The 23727-nt window shown below is 37.9% G+C and overlaps 1 protein-coding gene across 6 annotated transcripts in view; it reads left to right on the top strand.

Annotated features, from left to right (window-relative positions):
* TASP1 (taspase 1) overlaps positions 1-23727 on the top strand; it is a 342726-nt gene that overhangs the window by 250443 nt on the left and 68556 nt on the right. Inside the window, exon 15 of one of the 6 annotated variants that reach the window (XM_042980916.1) lies at positions 8938-8970. The exons of the other annotated variants lie outside the window; for them this stretch is intronic. Within the exon in view, the coding sequence (XP_042836850.1) occupies positions 8938-8954 (17 nt within the window). The 3' untranslated portion in view covers positions 8955-8970. Of the gene's footprint in view, positions 1-8937; positions 8971-23727 lie in introns of those variants that run through there. 6 annotated transcript variants of the gene reach the window in all.

Here is a 23727-nt window from a genome sequence, read left to right as displayed (position 1 = left end):
GTAAAAACTGTAGTTATTCTCAGGTGCTATGGAATGATTCTAAGACATGATGTGCAAGACCTGTCCTCTGAAGGTAACAGTGTTGCTGAGAGAAATAAAAGAAAACCTAAGTAGGTGGAGAAATATGCATGTTCATGGATTGCAAGTCTCAATAATGTTAAGATAGTCATTCTTTCCAAATTCATCCATAGATTCAAAGAAATCCCAATAAAAATTCCACCTGTTTTTTAAATAAGGAATTGACAAGTTGGTTTCAAAATTTCTATGGAAATGCAAGGTATCTAGAATTGTAAAAATCAACTTTAGAAAAGAAGATGGAAGTTTAGAGAACTTAACTGATTTTGAGACTCCCCATAAAGCTAAAGTTAGTGTTGTCTGGTGGAAGAGACAATCCTAAATCCAATATATCAGAAGCTTTGAGATCAGCAGGAATACATCTCTCTCTTCTGCAATTTCACATTCTAAAGGAGTAAATTACCAGACTTGTTGATGTAGCAGGGTTCATAAGACACTGCAGGATTTATAAAAACATTGCCTCAGAAACTCAGGTGGAAACTTGCGTCTCGAGAAGAAACTGAATGTATCCTACAGGGAGGTCTGGAATAATCACTAGCAATTTGGCTGCTGCTGTTGTTATCAGATAAAAGAATTGTCTTTACAGTAAAGGTCCTCTAAAGTGACAAAAAATAAAGTGTACCTTCAACAACTTTATTTAATAAAATGGTCTGTAAAAAAATGAAAGAAAATTTAGATGGATACCAGTATCTTCTAATTTATGTGTCTAGGTTTGCTTCTTCAAGAAGCTTACCTAATTGTTTATCAAGTATTGCCAGTGTTGAATGGTTAAAAGCACACAATATCTGGTAACCTATCATAAGTTTTTCATAATTTCACTTGTTTTCAGTGTGTTTAGACTTGGAAAGAATTTTATTAGGCAGAATTGCTGTTGTAGGGAAATGTTCTTTTGGAAGTTATATTAAGATCAGTGAAAGAATTATTGTATTACTTCTTTTTAATCCTCTAAGATTTTTTCACTTTCAAGTATAACATGCTATGTAAGTGTATCTTCTCTAAAAGATAACTGTATAACAAGGTAAGGCAGGTGACTTGGGATGTTGAGACTGGGGAGAGAATGCAAAAGACTATTTGTAATCTATATTCAGAGAAAATGTCAGAAAGTGTAAAATGGAAAATAAATTCATAGATCCACATGGATATAGCCTGGGAATAAATGTTTGATGAAAAATTGTACTTTATTATGTTTTGAGGGGTATTAAAAAGTCTTGTCCTTTGGTTTATTTTACCATTATATGGTTATGTTTACAAATCCTGGCCACCATTAACTTTTTCTAACAATGTCTGACAACTTCGTAATATCAGCCTAGATATTTAACTAATTAAATCAGTTTATGAAGTTTTAAGAAGGTCTTCTATGCCAAGGGTTTATACCATTGTGAAAGTAAATCCTCACAAAGCTAAATAAATTCTTCCGTATACCTTTCAAAACAAACAAATCTAAAAACATTACGTTGAGTGAATACAGCCAGACACAAAAGACTATTTTCTGAATCATTCCATTTATATAAAGTATACTAGGTGATAGAAATCCAAAAGTGGTTGCTTCAAGGAAAAAAAGCACAAGGGAATTTGAGGTGTAATAGAAATATATTTCATATGAAAATTTCCTTTTAGGTTTTGGTTTCAGTTTCATAGTTATACAGATGGTCAAAAGTCTTCAAATGCTTTACTTAACATCTATACATTTTATCATATCTAAATCAAACCTCTACTTTTTAAAAGTCTAAGGAAAGGTATTAGTGGGCCTGTCTTTAGGTGTGGTGTGATGGTAACAGGAATGGGCTTTGGAGTTAGCCAAACTTGGATTTTGATCCTGGAGCCCCTGCTTTTATAACCTGGGGCAGGTTACAACTCTGACGCTTGGCTTCCTTATATTTAAAGTGAGAATACTACTGATGCTCTCATAGATTGCTGAAAATTAACTGAATAATATAACTAAAGTGCATATAATAGAGCTACGTAAACGACACTGGGTGTTGGTGATGGTGGTTGTGTTAGGAGGAGACAGTGATAGTAGACATTGTAGACATTCTCTCAGGGCCTTCACACTGCACAGCTCCACAGCCTTTGATACACTACAGTTGTACTCCCAAAGGTGCCTTTTACATGGTCTATGACAAGAGCAGTACCTCCTGGATTTCTATCCTGCACCTCTTGTGGAGCAGTTATTCCATTTGACAAAATGTAACTCTAACTCGTAAATATAAATTGATGAATGAATTCAAAAATCTCAGAAAAACAAAAAAAAATTGCTTCAAGTTACAAGAAAACACACACACACAGCCTCCAACCCTGTAGTTCAGGCTTATATGATAGTAATGCCTTTCAAAAAGCTGTCTGACTGGAGGCCTATCAGCTTGATAGCACCACAGACCTAAGTGTTTTATGAACTCCAAGATTTGCCTGCTGCTTTTCTGTTAAGCTCACCCAACTAAATATTTTTTCTTTTAAAATAGGGAAAAATATTGGTGACTAGCTCCTGTTGAATTTCTCTTGTGTTAACCTTGAACATACAGGCAGCCTTGTTAGATTCTACTGAGCAATAGACAGTGGAATACTTTAGGGTATATTGCCTGTGAATTCCTTAAAAGAGCTCCGTGATAGTACCCCGTGGCATTCAGTCACTGGATTTATTGGGCCATATGGGTTTATTGGACATATGTTAGATTTATGATGATCACCTAGATACAAGTTGGCCCTAGTCTAAACCAAATTTTAACTGCTTTTGGTAATTTAGCCCCCATACTGAAGGAGCCTGACAACCTAAGGAGCCTAATCCCTGACAGGAAGCCCAACTGCCTCACGATGGTAACTTAGGTACCACCAACAAGCTGTGTATGAAGAAAACATCCCAGACAGCAAAATTTGCTGGAGACACTTAGGGAACACAAGGAAAAGTGGCTAATCAGTGATTTTACTTGTACCTTTCAAGTTTGCCCAGAATTTCAAATGTAGAAAATTGTATTTCTTGTCCATGCTGCTAAGACTGCAAGGAGGATCCCATTAGGTCTGTTTAGAAAGTCCTTTAGACAAACAGGAGACGATTGTATAAAACCGAATGTGTGGAAAACAAACTTGAAGACAGAAGTCTCCTCAGCCTCCAGTTTATTTCTAAGAGTAATCGGTAATTTTTGCCTAATTAGTCTTATGACATCGATTTCTTCCAAATGGTTCATTGACATTGCTCCAAAGCAGTAAAAAGAATAAACAGCAGAGAATTCACATGTTGGCAAGAGCATAAATCTCCTCAGATGTATTAACCATATTTATCCAAATAAATCTCATTTTAATCATGGTATAGGTTAAGATCTTTGCAAAGATAAATAGATCTATTACCTAGACTTGTAAACACTGGATGTTAGTTGAAGTGAAGTGAATAAGCCTTTTTGTTGTTGTTGTTATAGCAACATGGAAAATAACGAAAACATTACTTTCTCAACCTCTACATAGTTGCATAGTCATCAGTCTATGTAGTTCACATCAGGTGTGAATTGAACAGTAGACTATTATCTTGTTACCTTTTAGTACTCAACATTTTAGGTAAATATGTATACCTTCCCAAGGCAGACTGTCCACAGGACGCATAACCATGGCCTGTAACTAAGACAAGTGCCCTTGAGAATGATTGCCCTCATTACCCACAGTGAGTGAGTAATGATTGCAGAATGCTGTTTTCTTTTTTTTTGGTTAAAAAGCAGAGGACAAATGATGAAAGGAATCTTCTTTTTTTGAAAAAAAAATTTCATTTTTAATTGGAGTATAGTGGATGTGTAATATTAACTTAGTTTTAGTTATTATGAATATTGGGCACCATAAATGTGTTACAATATTATTGATTGTACGCTCTATGCTGTACTTTTCATCCCTGTGACTTATTTATTTTGTAAATGGAAGTTTGTACCTCTCAATTCTCTTCACCTATTTTGTCCCTCCCCCCACTCCTCCCCTCTTGGCAATTACCGGTTTATTCTCTGTATTTATGAGTCTGTTTCTTTTTAGCCATTGTTATTTGCTGTTTACTTGTTCATTTGTTTTTTAGATTGTACATTATAAGTGAAATCATATGTTATTTGTCTCTGTCTGGCTTATTTCACTTGGCATAGTACCAGTAATACCCTCTAGATCCATCCATGTTGTTGTGAATGCAAGATTTCATTCGTTTTTGTGGCTGAGTAATACTCCATTGTGTATCTATACCACATCTTTTTTTTTTTTTTCTTTTTTTTTTAACATTTACTTTTGAGAGACACAGAGAGACAGGGCACAAGTGGGGGAGGGGCGGGGGGGGGGGACACAAAGAATCTGAAGCAGGCTCCAGACTCCGAGCTGTCAGCACAGAGCCCCACGGGGCTCGAATGCATGGACTACGAGATCATGACCTGAGCTGGAGTTGGATGCCCAGCCAACTGAGCCACCCAGTCACCCCTATACCGCATCTTCTTTATCCATACATTTACTGATGAATACTTAGGTTGCTTCCATATCTTGGCTGTTGTAAATAACACTGCAGTAAACATAAGGTGTTTTTGTTTTCTTTCGGTAAATACCCAGAAGTGGCATTACTGGATAGTGTGGCACTTCTTTTTTTTTTTTTTTTTTTTTTTTTTTGAGGAACCTCTATACTGTTTATTTCATAATTGGCTATACCAGTTTACATTCGCACCAGTAATCCATGAGGGTTCTCTTTTCTCCACATCCTCATCAAGACTTGTTATTTCTTGTCTTTTTACTTTTTTTTTTTAACGTTTATTTATTTTTGAGACAGGGAGAGACAGCATGAATGGGGGAGGGTCAGAGAGAGAGGGAGATACAGAATCTGAAACAGGCTCCAGGCTCCGAGCTGTCAGCACAGAGTCCAACGCGGGGCTGGAACTCACGGACCGCAAGATCATGACCTGAGCCGAAGTCGGATGCCCAACTGACTGAGCCACCCAGGCGCCCCTATTTCTTGTCTTTTTAATATTAAATATTCTAAGAGGTGGTATCTCATGGTGGTTTTGATTTGAATTTTCCTAATAGTAATGTTGAGCATCTTTTCATGTGTCTGTTGGCGATTTGTGTGTCTTCTTTGGAAAAATGTCTGTTCAGGTCTTCTGCTCATTTTTTGATCAGATTATCTGTTTTTAGTGTTGAGTTGTAGGAGTTCTTTATATATTTTGGATATTAACTTGCTATTGGATATAGCATTTGTAGCATTTTCTCCCATTCAGTAAGTTTCTTTTTTGTCTTGTTGATGGCTTTCTTCACTTGCAAAAAGCTTTAGTTTGATGTAATCTCAATTATTTGTTTTTGCTTTTGTTTCTCTTGCTTGAGAAGACAGACCCAGAAAAATACTGCTAAGCTTGATGCCCAAGAGATTACTGCCTATGTTTTCTTTTAGTTTTCTGGTTTCAAGTCATACATTTAGGTCTTTATTCCATTTTGAGTTTGTTTTTAGTATGGTATAAGTAGCCCATTTTTATTCTTTTGCATGCAACCATTTAGTTTTCCCAGCACTGTTTATTGAAGAGACTGTCTTTTCTCCATTGTATTCTTGCCTCCTTTGTCATAGATTAATTGACCATATATGTGTGCATTTATTACTGGGCTCTCAAGTCTGTTCCCTTGGTTTATGTGTCTTTTGTGTGTGTGTGTGTGTGTGCCAGTACTATACTGTTTTGATTGCTATATTTTTGTATTAAATCTTGAAATCTAGGATTATGATAACTCCTGCTTTGTTCTTAAGATTGGTTTGGCTATTCGGGGTCTTTTGTGGTTCCATAAATTGTTTGTTTGTTTGTTTGTTTGTTTGTTTTGTTTGTCTTATTTTTGGCTCTAGTCCTGTGAAAAACTGTTGGTACTTTGATAGGGAGTGCATTGAATCTGTAGATTGCTTTAGGTAGTATAGACATTTGAACAATATTAATTCTTTTAGTCTATGAGCATGGTACATCTTTCCATTTGTGTCACCTTTGATTTCTTTCATCATTGTCTTATAGTTTTCAGAATATAGGTCTTTTACTTTTTTATTATTAATAATTATTTTTGAGTATAGTTGATATACAATGTTACAGTAGTTCCAACTGTACAATGTGGTGATTCAGTTTCTCCATACATTGTGCTCTGCTCTCCACAAGTATAGCTATCATCTGTCACTATACAACACTATTAAGATATTGTTGACTATATTTGACAATGGCTATTTTAACCAGAAGGAAAGTTTTTCAGTGTGTTGTCATTTTTGACTACTACAAAAGTTTTTAACTTCTTTGGGTAAATTTATCCCTAGGTATTATATTCTCTTTAATGCAGTTGAAAATGGGGTTGTTTTCTTTATTTCCCTTTTAGCTATTTCATTATTAGTGTATAGAAACACAACAGGTGTCCATATATTGATTTTGTATCCTGAAACTTTACTCAATTCATTTATTGGTTCTAATAGTTTTTTGGTAGTCTTTAGGATTTTAGTATTGTGTCATCTGCATATAGTGACAATTTTACTTCTTCCTTACCAATATGGATGACTTTTATTTCTTTTTTCTTGTCTGATTGCTATGACTTGGAGTTCCAGTACTATGTTGAAGAACAGTGGTAGGAGTCATATCCTTGTCTTGTTCATGATCTTAGGGGAAAGGCTTTCAGCTCTTCACCATTGAGTATGTTATTAGCTGTGGGTTTGGCATATGTGGCCTTTATTATGTGAGGATATGTTCTGTACCCACTCTGTTGAGTTTTTATCATGAGTGGATGTTGAATTTTGTCAAATGCTTTTTCTGCATCTATTGAAATGATCGTAAGATTTTTATCTTTTATTTTGTTGATGTAATGTTCACACTGATTGACTTGCATATATTGAACCATCCTTGCCTCCCTGGAATAAATACCACTTGGTTTCGATGAATGTTTTTGAATTTGGTTTGGTTATATTTTGTTGTTGAGCACTTTTACATCTTTGTTCATCAGAGATATTGGTCCCTGATTTTCTTTCGTGTGGTGTCTTTGGTTTTGTTATAAGAGTATTACTGGCCTTAGAATGAGTTTGGAAGCATTCCTTCCTCTTCTTCTTCTTTTTTTTTTTTTTTTTTTTTTTGGAATAGTTTTATTACAAACAAGGTATTATACAAGGTATTATATTTTGGAATAGTTTTATTACAAACAAGGTATTAAACAAGGTATTACAAACAAGGTATTATATTTATTACAAACAAGGTATTAATACAAACAAGGTATTAACCCTTGTTTGAATGTCTGGTAGGATTCACTTGTGAAGCCATTTTGTCTTGGACTTTCATTTATTGGGAATTTCTTGATTACTGATTCAATTTCATTACTAGTAATTCATCTGTTTACATTTTCTGTTTCTTCCTGATTCAGTCTCAGAAGGTTGTATGTTTCTAGGAATGTATCCATTTCTTCTAGGTTGTCCAATTTGTTGGCGTATACTTTTATGTAGTAATCTTTTATAATTTTTTGTATTTCTGTGGTGTCAGCTGTAACTTCTCTTACATTTCTTTTTTATGTGAGTTCTCTCTCTCTGTCTTTGGTGACTCTGGTTAAAGGTTTATCAATTTTATTTATCTTTTCAAAGAACTAACTCTTAGTCTCATTGATCTTTTCTTTTTTTGCCTTTGTTTTTATTTATTTCTGCTATGATCTTTATTATTTCCCTCCTTCCATTAACTTTGGGTCTTGTTTGTTCTTCTTTTTCTAGTTCCTTTAGGTGTTAAAGTTAGTTTATTTGAGATTTTTCTTGTGTCTTGAGGCATCATTCTTAATTCATGTCAACTTCCCAACTCAACACAAAGTATTGGTTTTATGATTTTAAATATTCAGTATTACCCGTTGATTTTATAAGAACTTTCATTACATTATTTTATTGGTGAGTGACGGGAGCTGGATCTACCAAGCATAGTATATGGGAGGTACTAATGACAATGACCACACAAGACTTTAGCACATGTAAGCTTTCCATGGTTACATCTTTAGTGAGTGACTCCATGTCAAGGTTGAGGGTAGAACTTTGAGTCCAGGTGGTTGTTCGGACACAACATTTTGTCCCCACTGTCTCTCCTTCCCAGATTTGAGGTCTAAAGTGGGGTTCATTTACAGATCAGCTTTTTCAAAACATTAAAAATTTTTACATAAAAAATTAAGATTATACAAAATGCAAATTTTATATAACATTTTTGTGCAAGATTTCAACATTTAAATTTTACGTGAAAATATGATTTTTTTCCTTCTGATTTGTTTTATTCTCTAAGAGAAGATTTGGCAACACTGGTAACCACCCTCTTTGGTAGGACCTGCCACTCCACTTTGACAGTCCTACACTTGGCCTGCTTCACTCACAGACATTTGAGATTGACCCATGTTGTATATTTTGAACCCTAAGAAAAATCTGTCTGCTAGAATACATTTTAATTTCAGTACCACGCATTCAAAAAATATAGTTTCTGTCTTCTAAAAAACCTTCATCTTGGAGTGTCCAGTTTGTCTAATCCTAAGAATTAAATTTTTTATGATAGTTACACTGTATGATTTTCATGTCTTGTAAGTAAAGCAGTATTGTAAATTTGTGAAAACTTATCATTTTAGTAATAACTGATTGAGACATTTGGATATGGTTGAGTTATTCTATTTATATTCCTTTCAAATACTTCTGGATGCAATAAGTGGTAGGTACTGGCGATTGACTTTTATGCTCTTGAGCTGTCATCACTGTGCTGTACACGTTTGGACTACACTGTTTGCTGTACTGTTGAAGGGGTAAAAAGGAACTTCATTTAGGATAAAGATTGTATTAACATTTTGCTATTAGGAGATGCTCAAAGTACTTTATTTATTTTTTTTTTCAACGTTTTTTATTTATTTTTGGGATAGAGAGAGACAGAGCATGAACGGGGGAGGGGCAGAGAGAGAGGGAGACACAGAATCGGAAACAGGCTCCAGGCTCCGAGCCATCAGCCCAGAGCCTGACGCGGGGCTCGAACTCACGGACCGCGAGATCGTGACCTGGCTGAAGTCGGACGCTTAACCGACTGCGCCACCCAGGCGCCCCGCTCAAAGTACTTTAAAACAGCTTTTTATTCACTTGAAATAGAAAATATTGTTTTAAAGGTATCTCCTATAACAGATAAAAAAACCCAATAATCCCCTGATTTCTTCCATTGATAGTTCTTGTGGATATTATGATCAACATTTGAATAGTTAGAACTGCCAACTATGGGAGGCCTGGGTGGCTCAGTCAGTTGAGCATCTGACCAGCTCAGGTCATGATCTCACAGTTCCTGAGTTTGAGCCCTACATCGGGCTCACTGCTATCAACTCAGAGCCCAACTTGGACCCTCTGCACCCTCCCTTCCCCCCCCCGCCCCGGCTTGTGCTTTCTCTCTCAAAAATAAATAAACATTAAAAAAAAAAAAGAACTGCTAACTATACTGCTCTATTAAAAATGTTTATAATGTGGGGCACCTGGGTGGCTCAGTCGGTTAAGTGTCTAACTTCCGCTCAGGTCATGATCTCACCGTTCACAAGTTTGAGCCTCGTGTCAGGCTCTGTGCGGATGGCTCAGAGCCTGGAGCTTGCTTTGGATTCTGTGTCTCCCTCTCTCTCTGCCCATCCCTTGCTCATGCTCTGTCTCTCTCTGTCTCTCAAAAATAAATAAACATTGGGAAAAAATTTTTTTAAAAATATTTATAATGTGTATTTTAAGGATAAAAATGGAAGATCTTAGCAAAACAAGCTCTTAATAGACAGTTAGTAATAAGTCCCAATAATAACTTAATAGAATATACTTCCATTCCAAATTTCTATACATTTCCAGTGCCATATGGGCAGATAGGAAGACCTGGTCTTTAATGTGATGACCCTCTTAGATACAACAAGTTCCTGAATCTAGCATTTGTGTTTATGTTTTCTTTTTTATGTTTTTGTTCTGTAAGCCATATCTGGGACAAAAGAGAAATAAGTATAACTTATAAGATCTTCACAAACGTCAAAGTGACAAAAACACATTTTTTTAAAACTTCAGTTAACCAGTATTAGGGCTACTCAAGGATTTATTATAGTGCTTAACAATGATTGACTAGGAAGGAAGCCCTAATTCTTTGGCTTTGAGAATTTAGCTATTTAAAAAACTCAGTTTAGGAATAGAATTTTGATACAATAAAGAAGGTCATTTTTTAAAATGAAGTATTTATTAAATAGTATTGAATGCCTTTTATATTCAGGTACTTCCCTGGAGACATAATAGTGAACAAGGAAGTCAAGAATCCCTATACTTGTGGGCTTACATGCTGAGGGTAGGGGGGTAATAATAAACAAGGTAAGTAAGGAATATACTATGTTTGTGATAAAGCGCAAAAAGAAATGTGAAGCTGGGAAGGGTTTTAGGAAGTACAAAGGTTCCGATGTTAGGTAGGTCTCACTGAGAAGGTAACATTTGAGTGAAGTCTGGAAGGTTTATGGAAGCAAGGCAAGAACATTCTGGGCATAGAGAACAGCAAGTGCAAAGGCCCTCAAGTAGGAATATTCCTGGTATGTTGGAGGGTCATTGAGAAGGCCAGTCTTAGTGGATCAGAGTATGTAGCAGGGGACCAGATCATAAGTTTATATTGGTCAGTGTCAGGGTTTGGGCTTTTTCTCTAAGATGGGAGTCATTGGAGGCTCACTAGCATCATGTCATTCACTAGCCCATGTGTGACATGATCTGACTTACATTTTAAGAGGTGACTCCAGCTATGAAGGGGAGACAGAGTGTTAGGTTGTTGCCACTCATATAAATGATGATAATGACTGGACTAGAGTGTTAGCTGTGCAGAATCAGTTGTGTGTGAGAATCAGTTGACTTCTTTGTGTGTTTTAAGGTAGAGCCAATGATATTTGCTGATTGATTGGATAGAGGTATGAGGGAAATAGAGAAGGCAATGATGACTCCTAAGAGTTTGGCCTGGACAGTTGGAAGAGTACATTTGGCATTTACTAGGGAAAGGAAGGTCAGTGGGAGAGGAAGAAGGCTTGAGGGGAATGAGGGGAAGTAGAGCTGAATTGGAGTATCTTAATGTTGAGACACGTGTTAGGCATTGAATGGAGATACTCAGTAGAGAGTTGGATATATTTGTCAGGAGAGAGGACTAAGCTGGAGAATACTTGGGAATCTCAATATAAATGCTTTTTCAAACTAGAAGACTGAAAAAGATCACCAAATGAGTGAATACAGACAGGAGAAAAGAGTCCTGAGGACCTCACATGTTTATAAATTTGGGAAATGAGGAGTAAAGGAGGAGGAGTTTGGGAAATTGGGAATGAAGGAGATTGCAAAATGGCCATAGAGTGAGAAATGGCCACAGAGGTTGATGGAGAACAACATGAATGTGGTGTTTTAGAAACCAGGGAAAGAAAATATTTTAAGGAGAAGAGGGAGACCAACTTTATCAGATGCATTAGTCTAGTACCATGAAACTACGTCTGACCATTGGGTTTAGCATTGGAAGTTTTTGCTTACCTTGACGAGAGCTGTTTCAATGGAATGGCCAAGGCAAAAACCTGATTATAGAGCAGTTACAGAGAGAATGGAAGGGAAAAAAATTGAGGTAACAAGTTCAGATAAGCCTTTTAAAAAACTTTGCTGTAAATGGACATAAAGAAATGGAGTGGTAACTAGAGGAGGAGGTTGGTCTGGAGAGTTTTTATTCTTTCCTCTTTCTCCAATACAGCCAGATGCTTTACTATATGTCCAAAACGTTTCACAAATATTTTTCTATAAAATGAGCAGAGGAAAAGCTGTCCAACTGTTGAGTCCTGAGGTTCCCCAATATTTAGTGGTTGATATGGTGAGGAAGAACCAGCAAAGGGAGCTGAAGTCTCAGCATTAAAGTAAAATAAGAGCAAACTCTTAATAGTAGTTTGAGTGTAGCTGGAATTAAAGAAAAGCATTCATTAACTTTTGGGATGAGCTGGCTTAAAGTTACATAGAATTCTTTTTTTTTTTTTAATGTTTATTTATTTTTGAGAGAGTGTGAGCATGGAAGGGGCAGGGAGAGGGAGAGACACAGAATCTGAAGCAGGCTCTAGACTCTGAGCTGTCAGCACAGAGCCCGATGCAGGGCCCAATCCCATGAACCATGAGATCGTGACCTGAGCCGAAGTCGGACGTTAACCCACTGAGCCACCAAAGCGCCCCTATATAGAATTCTCTATTGAAATGTAGGGGAGGAAATTTTCTTCTCTACCCTTCTAGGTTCTTTTGGCTGGTCTATTAATTAAATTGACATAAAATAGATTAACAGGAAAAAGCAAGTTTAATTATGTACATATACGAGTCCCATAAAAAAACATGAGACACAAGGACAAATGAGTCTCTTGAGGCCTGTAAGCCATCTTGAGATAAGGAATGGGATAGGGGCCTGGGGCTTCCAAGGGGAGAAGGGTAATTCACAGGACAGTAAGAGCAGATGTTTGGTAATTAGATGTTTGCCCTGCGCTACAGATAAGCCTTTCACAGACACAATTATACCTGGTAAGGGCTCTCTTTCTGGCCAGGCCTCCTATTTAAGTTCTTTTGGGTAGTTAAGGGAGAGATAAAATGGTTTTCTTGATTCTGCCAGGTCTCAGTTGCACTCAGCTCAAATAATGCATATGCCGAAGTGGTATATTTTGGGGTCATGTATTTTGCTCCCCTCAGAAGGATGTCTGAACCTTGAAGTGTTCACATGCCTATCCAGCTCTAAGAAGAGTGGACTGGGTTGAGCAATAAGTTTGCACCATTTCCCTAACATTTAACCATGCTCTTTTTTTCAGAGAGCATCTCCCAGGAGTCAGCTTGGGAAATGCTGCTGTCTAGGTCTCAACGCCTTAGTTAGTTCATTGGTATTACATGGGTCAGATCAATAAGAAGTCAGGAAGCAGATGGTTTTAACAAGGAGAACTTTCTTCAAAGGGTTTGTTGGTGGCTTTTATTTTTACCCCTCCCAAATTCCTCACTGACAGATGGACTGAAATTCTCAGGAAATAGTCCATTACACAAATAGTAGTTTCACTCTTTATGATAGTTTAAACATTAGCCTTTCATTTCTTTTCAAATACAAGATGCTCCTTTCAAGCAGTGGTAAAATCTATGTTATCTGGCAGCTTACCAACCAGAAGATTGTAACTGACATTTTGGATTTTCACCCAGTATAAATCATTAGGATGTTGAGCCTTTCCTACCAGGTTCTCTAAGAATTAGAGGCCACTGGCCTGTCTTTACCAAGAAATTGGTGACTCAGAGCCTCCCCTTATAGGACTGAGTATAAACCCCTTCCTTGGCCTGTAGGACTCAGCTAGACGCTCTCCTCTTAGCTCAGAACACTTTGCCACCACTAGCCCCTCAGAGAAGAAATATCTGAGATATCAAGTTAGTTATCTACAGTCACACAGCTACAAAGAGGTGGAACTAAGATTCAGGCTGAACAGTCTGAACTCCAGAACCCAAGCTTCTAACCACTTAGTTATCTGGAGAGGCCTTAGCTGGAAGTGTGTATTTAGGAGTCTCAGCATATGAATGTTTTTTTTTGTTGTTGTTGTTGTTGTTGTTTTTAATTTTTTTTAACGTTTATTGATTTTTGAGACAGAGAGAGACAGAGCATGAACGGGGGAGGGTCAGAGAGAGGGAGACACAGAATCGGAAACAGGCTCCAGGCTCTGAGGTGTCAGCACAGAGCCCGACGCGGGGCTCAAACTCATGGACCGCGAGATTATGACCTGAGCCGAAGTCGGCCGCTTAACCAACTGAGCCACCCAGGTGCCCCTTTTTTTTAATTTTAACATCAGGGGCATTTGGGTGGCTCGGTTGGTTAAGTGGCCGACTTTAGCTCAGGTCATGATCTCGCAGTTTGTGAGATTGAGCCCCACGTCAGGCTCTATGCTGACACCTCAGAGCCTGGAACCTGCTTTGGATTCTGTGTGTCCCTGTCTCTCTGACCCGCCCCTACTCACACACTCTCTCTGTCTCTCAAAAATAAATAAACATTAGAAAAAAAAGAAAAAAAAAAAAACCTTTAAGATCAGCTGAGATGACCAAGGGAGTGAACACAGGTAGAAGAAAAGAGGCCTGACTCCTGGAGAACTCCAGTGTACATAAGTTGGTGACAGGAGGAGGAACCTGCAAGGAGACTGAAAAGTTCTGGCCTTAGAGGTTGAGGAGAACCAGATGAGTGTGGTGTCCTGGAAACCCAGAGGAGAAGGTGTTCCAAGGGGAACAGAGGGACCAACTCAACCAGGTGCTGTTGCTGAGTCCTATGTGGACATTAGAGTTACTTCTGTTCCTTCCTTTTTCAGCAAAGCTGGGGAGTAGAGTGGGAACACAGTCATACTTTCCAAAATGAGTCTAGAACAGTAATAGATTGTGTTCTACATTAAACACTCACTAAGTCACCCTTCTACATAATTAAGAAAGTACAGGAAGATTATGGGAAGAAAAAAAAAAATTCAGTCCTGGCCCTGAGTGAATCCTTCTGGAATACAGTGAACTACCCACATTAACTGTTTTTAACATTTTGGTATATTTCCTTCTGTTTTTGCAACTATGAATTTTTTTTTTTTTAAACACACAGTTGTGATCGCGTGGAAAGCATGGAATGGCATATACTGATTTATTCTTTTATCGGTAATAATATATGGGGCGCCTGGGTGGCTCAGTCGGTTGAGCGTCCGACTTCAGCTCAAGTCATGATCTCACGGTTTGTGAGTTCGAGCCCCACATCAGGCTCTGTGCTGACAGCTCAGAGCCGGAGCCTGCTTCGGATTCTGTATCTTGCTCTCTCTCTGCCCCTCCCCTGCTCATGCTCTGTCTCTTTCTGTCTCAAAAATAAATAAAACATTAAAAAAATTTTTTTAATAAAATCAGTTTTTAATATAAAAATAGCACATGTTTCTCTTACAATATTTGAAAAAGAAGAGTAAAGAAATTTTTAAAAATCAGAGTACAGTACAAAAGGTCTGTACAACCTGAGTTTGCATTCATTCACATTATGGTATCAGATACATGTTTACATTTAGTCTGCATGACCTATCCACCAACCTTTCTTCCTGCTTGCCTGCCTACCTACTTATCCAAGAGGTAGCCTAGGACAGGCTTTGCTCCTGCAGAGATGGGAGTAGGGTGAAAATCCAGCCTCCTGGTCCCAACCTCAGATACTCAGTAGGTGGTTCTCAGTAGGTGGTCATAAAACTACCCTCTAAAAAGACCTCCCAGTACTAGGCTGGGTCTAAGGAAAAGGTGACACAAAGTCCCGGGACCAACTGGAATTTTAGTTAGTTCTTAGAGGGGCTATTAAAAAAATCTTTAACCTGTAAGCGTGTGACTCTTGATTTTGGCTCAGGTGATGATCTCACGGTTCTAGAGTTCGAGACCTGTGTTGGGCTCTGCACTGACAGTGTGGAGCCTGCTTGGGGTTCTCTCTTTCCTTCTCTCTCTGCTCCTCTCCAGCTCATTCTCTCTCTCTCTCTCTCTCTCTCTCTCTCTCTCTCTCAAAATAAATAAATAAACACTAAAAATCTGTAACCTGAATTCTAGAAAAATTTAGACGTGTGGTTTTTTTGAAAAAAACGTATTCAAACATTTAGAGGGCCTAATACAAAACTATATAGAATGTTAGAATCAGAAAGACTCAGAGTATGATTGAGTTGACTTTTTCATTTTTACCTACAAAGTAGCTGAAGCCCAGAGAGCTGGTAACCTCCTAGTCCTGTGACCAACTAGTTTGTCAGCAGCAGAGTTAAAGCTCAGACCCAGTTCTCTGAATCCCAGAACCATCCTGAAATTTGTTGGTAAAATTTGTGGCAATAGCTTTTCTGAGCAAGCCCTATTTCACCCTGGGAAACTACTTAGTCATAAGCCTCCTGCAGTGAGAGGTGTGTCTGTTAACAGAGCTAGATTTAGAATCCTTCATGGTAAGGCTTTGTGGGAGTAAAGAGAGCCCTAAATTTGGAGTCCACAGGCATTCCTTCAAGTTTCAGTTTTTCCACTTCCTCTGTGACCATAAGCAAACCACATAACCATTCTGAGCCTTGCTTTTTTCCACCTGAAATACAGGTATAGTAAACATCTTTGTACATGGCATTTTGAGGAGATCTCATAGATGTAAAAACATTATGCAAATTAAAGTATTATGCAAATATAGGGACTTGGTGTTTTTATTAAGATTTCTTAAGGAACTAGGTTCACGAAGAGCTAGTTTCTGCATCCTGCAAAGACATAATTGCCTTCAGAGTACAACCCATGTGTGTTTCATTCTTTTGTTCCCTCATAATAAGTGCAGAATAAATATTTGCTAAATAATGGAGAGCTTTTATCACCTTTAGCAAAATGGAATACTCATGATAATTCTCCATGTAAGTGATGGTATAATAGGTACTGTGGGGCCTGCCATGTTTATGCGGATGCCTTCCCAGGGCTTTTAAGTTAAAAATAGGAGGACAGTCTTGTCTGATGTTGCCTGTGAAGTGTGGTGTTGCCTGCATGGTAAAAGAAGTAACAAAAGTTGCCTTGAGACTGGAACAACATGCTGTTCTCATCAGACAGCATTTTAAGGCTCCTTGGACATGATATTTATATGTGAGAACAATAGAACTTTTCCCTTTATGTAGACATGTTTCAGTGCTAACAATGAAATTCACCATAATGCTGTCTTTGTGTTTTGTCCACATTCACCATTGGATCTTTTATGGCATCCTTGTTTTAAATGTGGAAAACTAGGTAGGGGTGACATACAGTAAAATGACTAACATATGGCATTAATTTCTCATTCTGTTGATATTTCTGATTTGTTAAGTTGAACTTAAAAATTACATCTTGAAATTGCTCTGGCCTATTTATTACTTTTAGTGTAAGACAATGATGGAATAAAAGTAAAACATTTGTTTTTGGATTCATTAACAATGTATACAAAAGCTAAATGAAGTAAGCATCAGAGAATGTTAAAACTTGAGAGGCTACTCTAGAGAGAATCCAACCCAAAGTCCTCATTTTATAACTCGGGAGACTTTCACTGATTTGCCCACGAACACAGGGGCTTAGGAAGTGAGCACCCAGATCTTTTGACCTGAAGTTAAGTGGGCTTTTCTTCTATAAAATATACACATTATTCTGGACTATATTAAGCAAGTTCATGTGAAACTGTCAACTACTTGAGGACATCTGCTTTCAGGATGAAGTCTAAAGACCAAACCCTATTTTTAGAGCAGTAAACTACATTCCAAGGTTTAATACCACACACAAAGAATGCTCAGAATATACTTATTCACAACTTGTATCTCCTTGAAAGACAGCCCTTGACAGCAGTGGGCAAGGAACTTCTGGGAAAAGGGTGGGGGTGGTAGTGCCTCCTGACTCACTCATTGAGGGGTGAATGCCCCTAATAGAAACAAAGCGATAAAAGCCAACCAGACATATTTCTCCTGCCCTTCTCTCTGGAATCGGTCATTTAAGGTCTATCACATTTGTGCCAGTAAAAGAAAGCATGACTATTATCACATCAGGTAAGAATTCACTATGTAAGGACATAAGATGTGCTTAGCCAACAGAGCCAACTCACAGTACCAAATGTATGGGCCCCGAGTAGCACAGTGATAAATACAGAAGACAAACTTGGCCTGTAGCTGAATGGGTCTTCATTCTATGAAATATATACATTATTCCATAGTATTTTAAGAAAGTTCATGTGACACTGTTAGTAGATGGAAAAATATAAGTTACTGAGGACTCAACAGTTGGAAAATTATGGCAGAATTAACAAGAGAAGGGGAAATGGTAGGGAAAAAGATCTGTCTCTTCAAATGCTCGTGATAATGTAAGATTAAGCAGGAGGCACTGATGTCTCACTAGGCTAAAGTCCTGTTTTCCATATTCCTCCTCATGCTGAATTCATCAAAATTGTATTAATGCGGCCTAACATAATAGACACATAAGGCACACAGCCTGCACTTGACCACTACCTAGTTAGCTGATGTCTGTGATGCTCTCTCTGTCTAAAAGAAAGTGATATGTGCACTGACATGCAATTGTTGTGTAAATGGATGAACAGAATCTGTTGAATCATGCTATGTCAGTCTTGGAAAATAAGCAGGCTTTTATTTTCAGACTTTTTAAAGGTCCACAGCTTCAATATGATTTTGACTGTTTAATTTATACAAGTCTCTTTAAAATTTTATAACAAATGTAAGTGTAAAAATATAAAATTAAGAAATATAAAATGTCTAATTTGCAGTTTGCTCTCTTTCACTTCCCAACCCTCATTTAAAAAAAAAAAAAAGTCTTGGGGCACCTGGGTAGCTCAGCCGGTTGAGCAACCAACTCTTGATTTTGGCTCAAGTCATGATCTCATGGTTCCTGGGTGGGATTGAGCCCCATGTTGGGCTCTGTGCTGACCGCGTGACAGCACGAAGCCTGCTTGGGATTCTGTCCCTCTCTCTGTCCCTCCCCTGCTTGCACATGCACACAAATAAACATTTTTTAAAAGGAAAGAAAGAAAGAAAGAAAGAAAGAAAGAAAGAAAGAAAGAAAGAAAGAAAGAAAGAAAGAGAGAGGGAAGGAGGGAGGGAGGGAGGGAGGGAGGAAGGAAGGAAGGAAGGAAGGAAGGAAGGAAGGAAGGAAGTTCTTTATTCGTTTGCCAAGTATACTGAACCCCTACCATGTGCCACACTATCTTTTAGGAACTGAGGAAAAAGCAGTGAACAAATAGATAAACTTCCTGCCTTCATGGAGTTTATGACCCAGTGGGGGAGACAAGCAATGAATAAGATAAAGGAGCAAAATAAATGGCTAGTTAGATAGTAGTAAGGACGTATGAAACATTGAGGCAGAGAGGGTGATGGTAGTGAGATTCAGGTGAGTGGCCAGAGTAAACTTTCTTGAAAAGGTGGCTTTTGAGTACATATCTGGCAAAGTTGAGCAAGTGAGGCACAGGGACAAGGATGGAAGAGCTTTCTGGGCAGTGAGAACACCACTTGTAATGGCCTTCAAGCAGGGGTGTGCTATGTGGTTGAGTAACAGCAAGAAGGCAAGTGGAGAGAGAGAAAGGACTGAGCAAAGGAGGGAGAGCAGGAGGAGTTCAGCTCAGAGAACTAAGGGAAACCAGAACATATGGGGCATTTTTGGATTTTACTCTGTATCACTTTAAGATCTGTATCTATTGAAGACTGAATTATGTCCCCCCAAATTCGTATCTTGAAGCCTGAATGTGACTGTATTTGGAGATAGGGCCTTTAATGAGATGATTAAGGTAAATGAACAGAAGGGTGGGGCCCTAAAGTCCTTGTCGGATGAGGAAGAGACACTAGGGTTGTACTAATAGAGAAGAGACCATCTGTAAGCCAAGGAGAGAGGTCTCAGAAAAACCAAATCTACAGATATCTTAATATATGAGAAAATAAATTGATGTTGTTTAAGCCACCAAGCATGAGGTATTTTGTTACAGAAGCCTTCGCAGACTCATACTATCTTAACACCCAGTTCACTTTGATGAAAGAACTTTCTGCTAGTCAAATTGATCTTGAGCAAACTTTATTAACTGACAGCAATACTTATTTTATGTCAATCCAAAAGGAGCTAATTCATCCTAAAGGCTCTGTATTTGACTTAAAACATATGAGTGTTCAGATTAGTCATCCAGAACAGAACTAGCAAGTCAGTCCAGCTAGATATAGTTTCTTTTGCGTTGGAGTTTGAAGGTACCTCTTACAGTTCTTTTATTTCTGTCTCTTTTTTATATAACATAGAAGAATTGGCCTTGGGCTGGTATGAATGAAGAAGCAAAATGCTGTAACTTCTCTTTCCATCCCTTTTATCCCCTCAAACCATGTTCCCTCTTTAATCTCTTATCATCTTTCTTCTAACAAAACTGGTTTCTTAACATCACAAAAAATGATGAGGGGGAAAATGATTGGCTGCTTTTGGAGCCTTATTATTTGAGCCCTGAGGCAGTGGAAGAATCAAGTATTTATCCTTTCTTTCTTATGTGAACTTTATTTTGGAATATCAAAAAGTTGATGAGAGAAAGTTCTTCATAGATGAATTTCAGCTGTTAATGTAGTGAGAATGACAGAATTAGGAAACCACCCTTTGGGAACTTCCTCATGAAATAAGGGGTCTTAAGCATGATTATCAGTGGCTGCTACAACCATTGGACAAAACGTTGATGGGGAAACTTTATATGGAAGGATCGGGCTGCCATGACCTAAACCCAGTGGATTAAACCCACTGAAAGAACATCACCAGATATTAGGTGCCTTCTGAACACATGCCACAGGAGGAACACAGCTTCACCTGTGGAAAATTCTTGCCAAAAATGGTAGCTGCTGCTTCACCTCAGTGAGGGAATATAAGGGTTGCCAAATTTTTCAAGACGAGCTAGAAATCAAGATGCTTTTATATAACTTCTCCATTTAAAAATATTTTCTATTAGGGCACTTGTTGGGATGAGCAGTAGGTATTGTATGTAAGCGATGAATCATGGGAGTCTACTCCCAAAGGCAACAGCGCACTGTATATACTGTATGTTAGCTAACTTGACAATAAATTATATTAACAAAAATATTTTCTGGTTTTTAAAAGTTGGAAAAACTGTGTGGCTCAAACCAAGTAAACTTATCAGCTCTTCCTTACAAAGGTCCAACATGTCATTTTTGTGTCCCTCTGCCCTCCCATTCTACTTGCCTTCTAGTGCCAAGGCCTCTGGAATGTCTTCCTCAATTCTTTGATCCACATCCGTCTTCTCACTCCTAACTTCCTATGGCATTTGTGGTTGGGTACCTGTGGTATTATGATTTATCATAAGAAATGTTTATTTGGTCTTCCTTCATGGTTCCTGACTCACAGCTTCAAAACCCTTGTAATATCCTAAGCAGTAAGAGCAGTGGGATCATATTATATTGGTCTTTTGTCCTCAGTTCCTAAAATCGAGATACATCTTTAAGAGTGAAATGGGTGTCTTGTTATTCATAACAAACCCCTTTCAACCACACCAGAGTTTATGTTAATGAGACAACTTATGGAAAACCCCAAGGTAACCTAAGGATGGGGACTGTTGCCAGGGGAATCAACCATGTGATTAGAGAGTTGGGACTTTCAACCTCACCCCCTAACATCTAAAGAGAGGTGAGGGGCTGGAGATAGCTCAGTCACCAATAACCAATGATTTAATCAGTCATGCCTATGTAATAAAATCTCCAGAATACCCGATAGGGTGGAGTTGGTGAACATGTGGGGGTGCTGGGGCAAGTAGCATGTCTGGAGAAGGCATAGGAGCTCTGAACTGCTTCCCAATTACTTTGTCCTCTCCATCTCTTCCATCTGGCTGCTCCTGAATTATACACTTTTACAATAAACCAGTAACTTAGTAAGTAAGCTGTTTTCTTGAGTTCTGTGAGCCACTCCAACAAATTAGCAAACTTGAGGAGCAGTTGTGCTATTTATAGTGGGTAGGTTAGAGGCACAGGTGACAATCTGGATTTGTGATTGGCATCTGGATTGGGAAGGAGAAAAAGTCTCGTGGAACTGACCCCTTAATCTGGGGGATCTGACACCATCTCCTGGTAGATAAGTGTCAGAATTGAGGTAAATTGTCAGACAATTTGCAGAATTGAGTTAATTGCTTGGTGGTGTTAGAAGACAACTTTGGAGTATTCTACCCTTACAGTGCATGGTCACTATAAGGGCTTTGGTTAATGGTTTTCTAATCATTTTATATGGCTGTACTTGTCTTCCCTACAATGCTACATGTTTTTAGAAGGCAATTTGCCAGTATTCTACAAGTTTGGTTTTCTCTATAGTACCCAAGTATGCTCATTGTTTTTGAGCCTTAGAAGATTAGTTATATAGCAAGCAGATATGTACAAACCTTTAGGAGTCACTAAATACTTAGCAATTGTTAATTATTTTATCTGTAGCAGCAAAATAGCCCCTATCAAAAATACTGACCTAAAAATGTCAATTTTCCTGAACCTTACCTTTTAGCATGCAGCTAACTTTTCTTTAAAATACCTCATTCTATTTTTGCAAACTATAGAACTTTTAAAATAGAATTCCTCAATTCTGGGATATCCAAAAATCTATAATAGAGATTGTGCTATATAATGTTTTGTTCTATGGCTATGTGTTTGTTTGAATAACAATAACCTAACATTTATTGACACATGTTTTCATTGCATGCAATATCTCATATAGTCCTTATCAACCTGATCATAAATGCTACTATTATATCCATTTTAGAAATGGAGCCTGAGAAGTTAAGTAGCCAACAGAGATTATGCAGCTAGTAAGTGCAGAGGCCTGTATTATTGGGTAAGATAGCACTAGCTGCTCTAAGAAGGAACCCCCAAAATGTGTAGTTGCTCAAATACAATAAGAAGTGTGTTTCTTATTCACGTAAAATCCAAATTGGGGATTAGGATTAACAGGATGCTCTCCTCCCAAGTTGTGAACCAGGGTCCAAGCTCCTTATAGCACATGGGCCTCAACGTCATCAGAGAAAAGAGCATGGAGAATAGTGCATAGGAAGATTTTCTGCAAAGCCTGGTAGTGGCTCATACTACTTTAGTCCACTGGCCTGATTCAGTCACATAGCCACACCTAACTGAAAGGAAACAGAAATGTAGTCCTTCCGTGTGTCCAAGAAGAAGAAGAAGAAATGGCCCAGAACCTGAGATGCTCTGATTCAGTAACCCATGCACACAGCCATCATGATAAACTGTCTCTGTAGATTAACCTTAGAATTGGGCATAATATGTTGTGTATTGCACGTACTGTTTAAGCTTCTGGTTGATAAAAACACCTCTTCTCTGTTTTGAAATACTGTTTCTTAAGTCTGTGCAGAGTGTTTTTTTCAGCGTCATTTGTTCTATTTGTAAATGTCTGTATTGCTTTGACTGTGCTATCTTGCTGCAACCTCTATTTTTTAAAAACAGAAAACCAAACCCTCAGAATTATGAAACCAATGAATAAAATATTTCCAAGAGCTTTTTTTGGACTGTGTCTGTCCAGATTTTATTTTTCTAACCCCACTGAAGGAGGATAAACTTGTTTAAGAGGCTCTTTCCTTGACTTTTGTGGCAGATCGCAACAATTCTAAGAGTGGAAAGATGGATTAAAATATAACCACTAAATAAAGGCTTTGAGACTTTTAAAATTAAATTGTGTGCTTACAGTTTTCCTAGAAACCACAAAAGAGCAGTCACTAAGGTGGTCTTCAGAGATTTAAAGACATGAATATGAATGATAGGAAGTCTCAGCTACTACTTAGATTGTGATTAGGACATCAAGGAATTATACAATTTCTATAATATTTTTTCTTTAAGTTTCTCATTTTGAAATCTTAGGCTAAATATGTTATTATACAATGTATTTGGTTTTATAGCAAGATATAGGCCTAAGAATATTGGCTGTGAATTAGTTTAATTTTGAAGTAGATAATTCTTCAAGGAATGTTAACCTCAAGGATCTCTCTGTGTCAGTCAGGGAATTAGCAAGAAAGCAGAGAATTGTGAGTACAAGGCCATTGGGTTCCACTGGTGTGGAGCTGTTAGCATCTGAGAAATCTAAAACTCCATCTTATTCTAAAAACATAATCACTTGGAAAATTGAAAAGTTTAGTCTTTAAAAAAATCTGTTTAAAAGAATCTTTACTATGACAACTA

This window comes from Panthera tigris, chromosome A3 (genome assembly GCF_018350195.1).
Source record: "Panthera tigris isolate Pti1 chromosome A3, P.tigris_Pti1_mat1.1, whole genome shotgun sequence".
Classification (NCBI taxonomy): domain Eukaryota; kingdom Metazoa; phylum Chordata; class Mammalia; order Carnivora; family Felidae; genus Panthera; species Panthera tigris.
Note: the sequence above shows the minus strand (reverse complement) of the source record. Positions and strands in the feature narration are given on the sequence as shown.